Here is a 9,741-nt window from a genome sequence, read left to right on the forward strand (position 1 = left end):
TTTTATTTTCCTTCTACCCCCAGCCCGTAATGCTTTTTTACTTCCCACCCGCACTTCTCCTTTAGGGTGCCTTCACACCTGCCGGATCAAGTCCCATTAATCACTATAGAGCACATACTCGAAATGGGATTGACATCCCGCTGTGAATATGTGCGTTAACCCCCTGCAGCCCGCCGCCGAGAGCATACATTACCTGCTCGTCAACGCGGCTGCATGTCAGGCTCCCGGCTCCGGTCCTGCTCAGCCAGTCAGTGCACGGACAGTGCTAGTTACATGGAAAACTGCACATCCTTCTACAGCCGCATGCAGAAACTATCCCTGGGTATGCTTATGTAAATAGTACTGGTGTGGCAGAGAGATAATAATAAATATATTTACTCTGTGTATTGTAGGTTTGGTTTTCCTGGATTAAGAAAAAAATGAAAGGGAATTAAATAAAAAAAAATTCTTGTGAAATGTATCATTATATATTTCTTCCTCCACTTTCAGGAGCTACATTCTACATTACCCAGGGATCCTCAGAGAAGTCGGAAACAGTTGTGTGTCGTCTCTCCAATAACCACAGGTGATACATGACTTCCCAAATACATAAGTATCCTTATAGTGACTTTTGGTTTCTTCACTGTAGATTGTTAAATACATCCAAAAGAGACTCAAGAAATGAGACAAGAAAACCAGTATTTGTCAGTCCGCAAACCTGTGGAAAACAGACCGCGGACTGATTTAGTTTTTATTGGAAGCAATATAGCATAGTACAGTTTTAAAGGGGTTAGTAAATTTGTAGTAAATAAATATACAGTGTAAGCCTCTCTACTGACAGGTCTAAGTAAACCTTTTTTTAAGCTTGAGGCCTGTAATGTGCTGTATGTATATAGTGTCAGCCATCATTGAGGCCATTGTCACATGATGAACCAAATGTGCATATGGGAGCTATTACTTAAAGAAGCTGTTCACAAAATAATTTTATTTTTATTATTCCACTAGGCACTGGCATGTATACTCACCACAGGTGATCGATGTCCTCCGGCTCGGCTTCGTTCTGGTCCCGCGGCGCCGTTCAAATCCGCCACGCACTCACGTCATCCACTCCTGTCACCCCTCTTCTGTCTCCTGTGATTGAACGCCGGAAGTCACGCTTAACAATGCATTCCCAATGGGAGAACGTGACTTCCGATGTTCAATCACAGGAGACAGAAGAGGGGTCACAGCAGCGGATGACAAGGGCGCGCTCAGAGTTTGACGTGGGACACCAATCACCTGTGCTGAGTATACGTGCCAGCACCTAGTAGGGGGGGGGGGGCAATAAAAAAAAAAAATTTGTAAACTGCTTCTTTAAAGGGATTGTCCAGTTAAAAAAAAAATTCTAGCTAATTCTAGTTAATAGAAGGGACCTATTGTTCAGGATCCTCATCTGTTGTCCAAATTAGAGAGTTGCTAAGAAGAGCATTGTCATGAGGACCTGTACTGTACTGCATTAAACAACCATTGATGGGAATAGACGGAGCGTAATGCTTCATTTTAAATGTTCCTCCAACACAGATAGTAGATGAATTTGCTAGGGGTCTAAAACACACTAAGCTGTTTGATCACTGATATGCTAATGATGATATTCAATTCCTTTCCTTGTCAATTGATACAATGGATAGTGACTTTTCTGTGTTCCTGTGTAGGTATCTGTTTCTAGATGGGGAGAACCATTATGAAATTGAAGTTGCTCGAATTTCCACAGTTCAGATCCTGACAGAAGGTTTCACTCCTGGAGGTAACAACGTACTCTGGACTACATTCCTGGATACACATTAGATTACATACATATATTCTTATCTGGGCCTTGGTTTATGTTAGTACAAGGATTCGTTTACAGCAGGACTGAGTATGTGGGGTCATTTGTTAATCTGTCAGCTCTATATCATGTGCAGAGCTGACAGTACAGAGCAGTCATGGGCAAATAGCTTATAGACAGATAAAAAAGACAGCTACTAGCAAAGTTATAAAATTATGTTTTTAGAAGCTTAAGAGACATAAAGGCCAGGCTGATATGCAGCATGCATGCCTCCTCCCACCATATCCCACCTTGTCTTCCTGCCCTAAATGGTTGATGTACAGGGTTCGGCTTCCAGTGCTAAGTCTTGTGCATTAATCATACAAGGCAGGTAGGGGTGGAGGAGGGAAAAGGCGTGCATGCTGCAGCACAGCATCTATGACTCTTAACCTTTCTGGAAGGAAAAAGTGATTTAATAACTTTGCAAACAGCCATCAGCTAAGAGACAGGTATCATTTGTTTTCTCTCCCTATTTGCTGTCTGACCATGTCTGCAGCTCTAAACATAATTTACAGCTGTCAGATTTCCACATACATCTAGCACTTGCCTGTCTAAAAAAGCTTTACCAATCATATGGTCAAAGTACTCCTATATGTATTTAGTTGACATAAGGAATACAGTCCTCTCCACTTATAGATAAGGTTCAGAGCTGATAAAGTTGTGCAGTATGTGAGGCTTCTAAATGATGTCATAATAAAGGGGACTTTCCTGCAGAAATTAATTGTCTGCAGAGTTTAGGTTCCCATACACCTTAGACTTTAGATAACAGAGCCCACCGCTTGTGGTGGATTTGGTCCTCAACCTAAGGTGTATGGGGCTGTCCCAAACAACCACCAACATATGTTGGTGTTAATAGGGGTTGGCTGTGATGGAAAATCATGTCCAACTCCTTTGTTCAGGGAGAGAGAAGCCACAAGAGTGTCTTGCTGCAGCTTACCCCTCCCCGTAGACAATACAGGAACACTTCTGTGTATGGGGAGGCATAAATGACGGACAGACAATTGTTCAGCTGCCAGTTGTTGGAGTATGGCCAGCTTCAGTCCTTGCAACCCAGTAATTTATGTGATTGGTTCTTAGTGCTGCCAATTGCTGATCTCTCTCCCTATTTGAGCGGTTGCTAAAGAAGCCTGTATGGTCATTAATGACATCACTGAGCTTCCGACAGCAGAGTGTGCCAGGAGGCATGTAGAGAAGGTGTCTCCTTGCCTGTTTAAACAGATCACTGGTAGCAGAGAACTAATTGGCCATTGCTGTTATTAGTGATCTGTGATCTATGGGGGCAGCATGGAACACATAGAAAGTAAAACCAAGTTTTTCATGTGAATCCATGTGGTTTACATAGGCCTTCCAATCAAGTTTCATTAGCATAGTGACAGCATTGTTTATTATCATTAGCATTCTTCTTCTCCAGCCTCTCTTCATCCATCTTAGCACACAGCATGCATTCACATGATCTCATGTTCTGCCGTCTGCTATCATGTTCGGCGACTCATGACAATAATAACCTTCACTTTGATATTTGATCACTTGCTGTTTTCAGTGATAATGTTTCACATGCTCAGCCTGTTAATACCTTTCTTTTTCACCGCTCACGCTGCTTTGATGTGAAAAGATATTCATACATACACCAGCCTGCTGGAGAGCCAGTGCTTGATTGAAGGTCAGCAGAGGGGACGTGTGGCCCGCCATGTCTGCATGTTATGTTAGGCTTTTATGATTGGTTGTTTTCATCCTAAATCAATTAATGTTTTGAACCCATCCTTTAAATTTCACTGTCCATGCTTAGGACTTTAATCCAGTGATTTAATCTAATTTTTCAAGTACAAGAACTCCCATCATACATTGAGAGCCATTGGTGGCATACAACTACTTTTATTAATGTTTTATGCATACGTGTGACTTTTATAGACCCAAATTATACTGATCCTGTAAATGGTACTGACTGTAAACTTAAAGCTGACCATTGACGTAAACATTAAGGTCTGTAACAGTGACCCCTCATCCCCCTGGAGTCTTGTCTGGTGAAGTGGAGAGACCTTTGGACACAAAGACCTAGGAGTGATGGCTACTTCTGCACCCCTATGTCCACATGCATGTATGTTGTAGCAACAACAGGAATGATTTTCTGGGTGGAGCATTGTTCCCAGTCTTGCAAATATTTGCTTGTGGCTATTAAAAATTGGCGAGAAAAAAAAAATTTGCCAGTCAAATGTGAAACTGTTACAGTTATCCAGATCCAGCGAAAGAAATGCTGCGCTCATTTATCACTACGTCTCTGGCTACCTTTATTTCTGTACTTGAGATAAACTCGCTTGCTTTTTTCGTAAATTTATTGCATTTAAAGCCACAGCTCAGATCATATACTCCCACTGTTAGAAGGTACAGTTTATGCTGCATTATTCATTAACTAACTAATTTGACATGTCGTAGGGGACTCATTTACTCTATAGATACTAATGATCGCTGCAGGTCTCTGTGCGACCTAAACTTTTGACATGTCAAAAGTTTAGATAAGTGACATTATCCCTTTTAAATGTAGACCTCTTAGTTGCAAGTTTGACAAATCTGCGGTTGCCTGTCCACCTAAGATGATCTACGCCAGCCTACATTTCAGGGACAATTTATGACGGTGACAGTTCCTGCGCCATTTGGCCTGAGCTCTGCTCGGGTTCAACTGTAATTTCTTTTGCCACTAGAGCAAGCAGAGCTCATAAGGGGGTTAGGGTGGCCATACACATTAGATGAATGATGACAAGCCTGGCTCACAATCAGATGTCTTTAGAGGCCTCCACACTTTCTTCTGACTGCTGATGTCGGGGAAGTGAATGGTGAGAAATCTTAACATTCCTGACCCTTTTCTCAGGTAAGATAAGCTTCTACCCAATATCTATGATGCATGCTCAGCTGAACTGAGTGTGCATGTGGGGCTAAAGGAATATTTGTCAGTTATCAAGTGTATGTGGCCACCTTCAGATTTTTATCCTATTCTTGCTCTGCATAAGGCATTTATATCAGGCATTGTCAGTTTAAAACCATGGGCAAAAATATATTTTACCTTTCCTTAAATATAACTTACTATCCTGACCCTTTGTATACCTTTAATAACACACTGGAAAGAAGGTGCCATTGAGGGCTGTATGAAATTAATAAAACATTGCTGTCTTCTTTTGTCCAAAGCAACTGTTTCTTGACAAAGAGTGTTGTTCTGATCTGTGACCCTTTAAATATTATGGAGGGCAGAAGCCTCCCATAGATCTATAGTTTTCTTCCATCTCAAAGAATTGCAGCCTATAAAACCAGTGCCTATTCTATAACAGTGGGAGTATCCATAATGTCATTTCATGCAGTTGTTATATAAAGTATGAATCTCTAATCGGACAATAAAATTTAGGATTATATTGTGATATATGTACTGCCTGCTCCCCTGGATGATGGGGAGAAGTATAGGACATTCTCTCCTGGAACCAGATCCTCCATTCCTGTATCTTTCTGGATTATTGACCTTGGTGGGGAAGCTGCTTCCAGTTTTCAGATTTGCAAATGAGAAGTTTTGTAAATTAGGTGTCTGTGAAGTGAAAGGCTTAAATGATGACTCCAGGCCAGTGACCCTGATCATTACGCACTTTCCTTGTCACAGGACCCAGACTCAGGACTCCTGTAGATGTGAATGGGAAAGGACATTTCTATTTTCAAAAAAGATTTATTTTATAGTCATGTCAAAGTTGGAGTCAGGTGCAACTCAACCCTGCCAAAGTCATCATGTGTCCCTGGCCTATGGTCTCCTTCGCCCTAAATCATTGAGGTCCTGAAATTCATTTTCACCATTGCATACTGGAACATCCTACAGTAGTAGTGATAAATCTATGACATCACAATCATCTGTGTAAACAAAACATTGGCAAACATTTGATTTTCACCAGGAGTTGTAAAAATTTAACTTCTCCCCCCCCCCCCCCCCCCCCCCCCCCCCCCCAATTATTTCCTGACATGTAATATGCAGGGGGGAACAGTCGGGCAACAGGGATGCTCATTCGGTATATACCTCAAGGCTCTGAAGAACTATTACAGATGAAGTTTACAACTAGTGAAGACTTCAATAGCAACAAAAAGATGTCTGCATCTTGGCTGGCCGCAATGCACAAGGTACTGTACCTAGGGGGTGTTCTACACATGTGGCTTAAGCATAGCTGCATCTAACTTCGCTTGTATTGGTAGAATAGATGGCACGGCTGCATTTCTCAAGTTGTGCTCTAAACCGACCGTTGTGATCTAAACCCACAGCATCAATATAAGGATTACTCCCCGCCTAAAATACAAATTTCCCAGTGGCTTTTAGAATTAACTAGAGATGAGCGAACCTCGAGCATGCTTGTGTCCATCCGAACCCGAACTTTCGGCATTTGATTAGCGGGGGCTGCTGAACTTGAATAAAGCCCTAAGGTTGTCTGGAAAACGTGGACACAGCCACTGACTATATCCATGTTTTCCCACATAGCCTTGGGGCTTTATCCAACATCAGCAGCCACCGCTAATCAAATGCTGAACGATCGGGTTCGGAAGGTTCACTCATCTCTAGAATTAACTCTTATTGTTCTACATTAAAATATAACATCCACACACCAATCAAGTGAAATTAGTGCTGCAGGTTTTGAGATGACCAGAACATTCGCATGGAAGTCTGTGTGTACGGCAGGTCATAAACTGTCAATGGCTTCCAGCTAACATCTTGGCCGCTGGAGATTTTAAGGCATTGTGAAGTCAGCCTTATAGAAACTTTTGACTTTTTGCTCAGTTGACAAAGCTTTATATCGCATCAGATCTCAGTTGTTGTAACCAGGGAAATGCTTGGTAACTCGCTCCATTCCCTGGTCAACTGACTGCCCCATCCAACAGATTACAGGAGGCGGTCTCCATGGACTATAATGGATTAGAGTAGTGGAGTGAGTGCCACAGTGTAACTCACAATTGCAGCAAACCAAAGTGTCAGAGGTTTATATAAAAATGACTTATTACTTCAGAGTACCTGTCATTAAAAATTACTTATGATATCATTGGGCATGTCAAAAGTTGGGATGGCAGTGGGGCTCACTGCTGAGACCTGTCATCGGGAGATATAGCCGGGGGGAGAGAGCAGGGCAGCAGCACAATCCAGTCCCCGGCTGTATTGCCTGATCATCTTATCCCCACAATGTAAGTCTGAGGCTACATTTCAGGAATTATTGTATGGCTGGGGAGTGAATGACGCTGCTGCCGCACTCTCTTCCCAGCTCTGTCTCCTGATCACAGTGGGACTTGTCAGAAGTTACTTTTAATGACAGGTACTCTTTAATACATCACAGAACATAAAACCAACAGCTTGTTGTGTCTGGTATTGAAGCAAATGATCTGTACTAACACCATATAGCCCATGGGCAGCTGTTTTTGTAACCTTGCAATTTTTGTAGAACTACCATGGCAGGTAATTGCTCACTTACATAGACGGATAGGCAAACACACAAGGTTTATTTGTAAAATTCACGACTAAAATGTACCTGTCAAGACGGACTGTGGTTCCTGTTAATCCGGAGGTTTGGGTCTCCATAAATACAGAGACTCAATAAGACCATAATGCGTGTGATCCCCAGATGTAGCAGAGTAGAGTTTTATGGTACAAAACTTACCTGCAACAGATACTACATGCTGTAATAATATTTTACCGTCTTATTTTCATCCTAACAGGCTGCCAAGCTCTTGTATGAATCTCGGGACCAGTGATGAAGAGGAAGGATGTGTAGTGCAGAGTTTTATTCGTAATTGTCATTTCTCGATGCAATATCCTTGCTCCTTTTTCCACCCACTATGTAAGATTAAGTCCTAGCGTAAAGGCGTCTTACAGCGAGAGATCCTCACCTTTATCGTGCAATATGTATACTTATTAATGCTTCAGACTGTACGTTCACAGGCAAGGCTGGAATTTTTTTATTTTTTTTTGTTAACGGCCATCACTTAGCCATGTTTTTCAGCAGCTTTCCGTTCTTGTAGCCATTTTGACACATGTATGAGCCTCAGCTGAACGCTTCAGACATCTCAAGTCACTATTAGCGGAAGAATGAAGACTTTCTACACTAGATCTCAGGTTCTTTTTCTCTACTCTCTGAAAGCACTAATCTTCTGGGCAATACAGTGGATGTGGATGGTTTCGAAGGCATGTTTGTCTCCCACCTCTGGTGTCGTGAGCAAGGGGCACCGGTGGCAGAAATGTATGATTGTTACTCTTCAGCTCATGTATCATATGCACAGTGGGGGACAGCCATTTTTTATTTGCTTATCTATGAGCTAGTGCTATTAGTATCTGCCTCATAGGAAAGACACTAAACTTCAAAATGATATTCATTAAACTAGTGTTCTCTAACTTAAAACAAATCCCAGCATGCCCTAGCAGCAAAACTACAACAGGTGGAGTTCTTTTGGCTCTCAGGGCATGCTGGGGTTTTATTTCTGCAACACTACATTAAACTTATGGGGGTGGATTTATTATGACTGGCCTCTTAGACCTTTTGCTAAGGTGCAGAATATTGTAACATTATATTTTCCCCCCAGATATGCCAGGATGATAATAAATCCTTCCCATTAAGTTTTTAGCAAAACTATTAAAACTGCCCAGATTGTTCACCATTGTGGCTGCCCCCTCCTGTAGTACAAGGTGCATACACTCTAGACCTTTCTATTGCAAGCATTCCTGTGAATCTGCCCAGGGTGGCAGATTATCGTGATAGCACATTATATAATATGCATTTATTTAACTCTTCCTGGAATGGGACATTATTAGACAATGTCTAGGAATTCTGTCTGGCCATAAAGACAACAGCCCAATTTTTTTTATTTTTTTTTTATTTTAAATCGGTCCTAGAATTCCAGAGTGACTTCTACTCCTCATAAAGAGAGCAGCATAGTCCCGTACTTTGTAATACACAGATGTTCCTACATCTCAGTTTATACAATGATTCTTTGTACTTGTGTATTATAAGACGTTATTTTACATGAATACACAGCTATGGACCACGTAGTTAGGCTTAGGGCAATGAGCGAGTCACTGTCTCCATGTATTCAGCTACTATAGAACGACCCCAATACATTGCTGTATATTAAAATTAAACTGCTTGTGGTTCTGTAGGGACTGTGAATGACGCCTTTGTAAAGCCTAACAGGGATGGTCTATGGCTTTTGTACAGTCTGTGTTTACCTAATAAAAAGCACAACAGATGTTACTTTGGTCCTTATGGATCCCCTCCAAGTGTGACGTGAGTCTTCCAGCTTTGGTTACTATTCTCTGTCCTACTGAATAATTGATCATACAAACGGAATTGTTTAGTAATGTTTAGGACCCTTGAAGACCTGTTAGATACACTGCAAATCCGCAGTGGAAAATCTGCAGTGCAAAACCGCACCCAAACTCAGCTGCTTTCTTCTAGAAACACTGCCGCTCTTGAGCTATGTTTTTCTAAAGCTGGATGACCCCTTTAAATCAACAGTATGTCAGTTTATTTCTCCCCACAGACTTCAGTGGTGGATGTCAGTATCCTTGATGCAGATTTATTACTGCAGGTTTAAAGGGGTATTACCCCCAAGAGCTAAAAAGTTAAATGCCACCAAACTTAACTTACTCTTACCTACCAAGTCCTGCTGAGTATTTTGAGTCCTTTCCCATCTTTCTATCTCCTACTATTCCTGAGTTACAAGTTTTTCTAAAAGTCAGTCTGTATCCAAGATGGCACAGGGTGGGAAACTTTCCTAGTAGGCATTGCACCTCAGAGCCAAAGTAGCGGTTTTCTTGCTAATCCTGGATTACCCCTTTACGTTTTAGGATTTAAAGGGGAACTTCCGGTAGAGGTAAAAAAAAAAATTAACCGCCTGCAGAAGCATTATTTGCCTATCTATTC

At 41.7% G+C, this 9,741-nt stretch overlaps 1 protein-coding gene across 2 annotated transcripts in view; it reads left to right on the forward strand.

The window, feature by feature from the left end:
* ZFYVE21 (zinc finger FYVE-type containing 21) overlaps nucleotides 1-9,069 on the forward strand; it is a 23,634-nt gene extending 14,565 nt beyond the window's left edge. Inside the window, exons 4-8 of one of the 2 annotated variants that reach the window (XM_069951276.1) lie at nucleotides 490-565; nucleotides 1,671-1,762; nucleotides 3,435-3,482; nucleotides 5,823-5,965; nucleotides 7,541-9,069. In XM_069951276.1, coding sequence (XP_069807377.1) covers nucleotides 490-565; nucleotides 1,671-1,762; nucleotides 3,435-3,482; nucleotides 5,823-5,965; nucleotides 7,541-7,576 — 395 coding nt within the window. In that variant the 3' untranslated portion in view covers nucleotides 7,577-9,069. The remainder of the gene's footprint in view (nucleotides 1-489; nucleotides 566-1,670; nucleotides 1,763-3,434; nucleotides 3,483-5,822; nucleotides 5,966-7,540) is intronic. The other variant, XM_069951277.1, reaches the window with a different exon arrangement.
* Nucleotides 9,070-9,741: the final 672 nt, after the last annotated feature.

The sequence above is a fragment of the Dendropsophus ebraccatus genome, chromosome 13, assembly GCF_027789765.1.
Source record: "Dendropsophus ebraccatus isolate aDenEbr1 chromosome 13, aDenEbr1.pat, whole genome shotgun sequence".
NCBI lineage: Eukaryota > Metazoa > Chordata > Amphibia > Anura > Hylidae > Dendropsophus > Dendropsophus ebraccatus.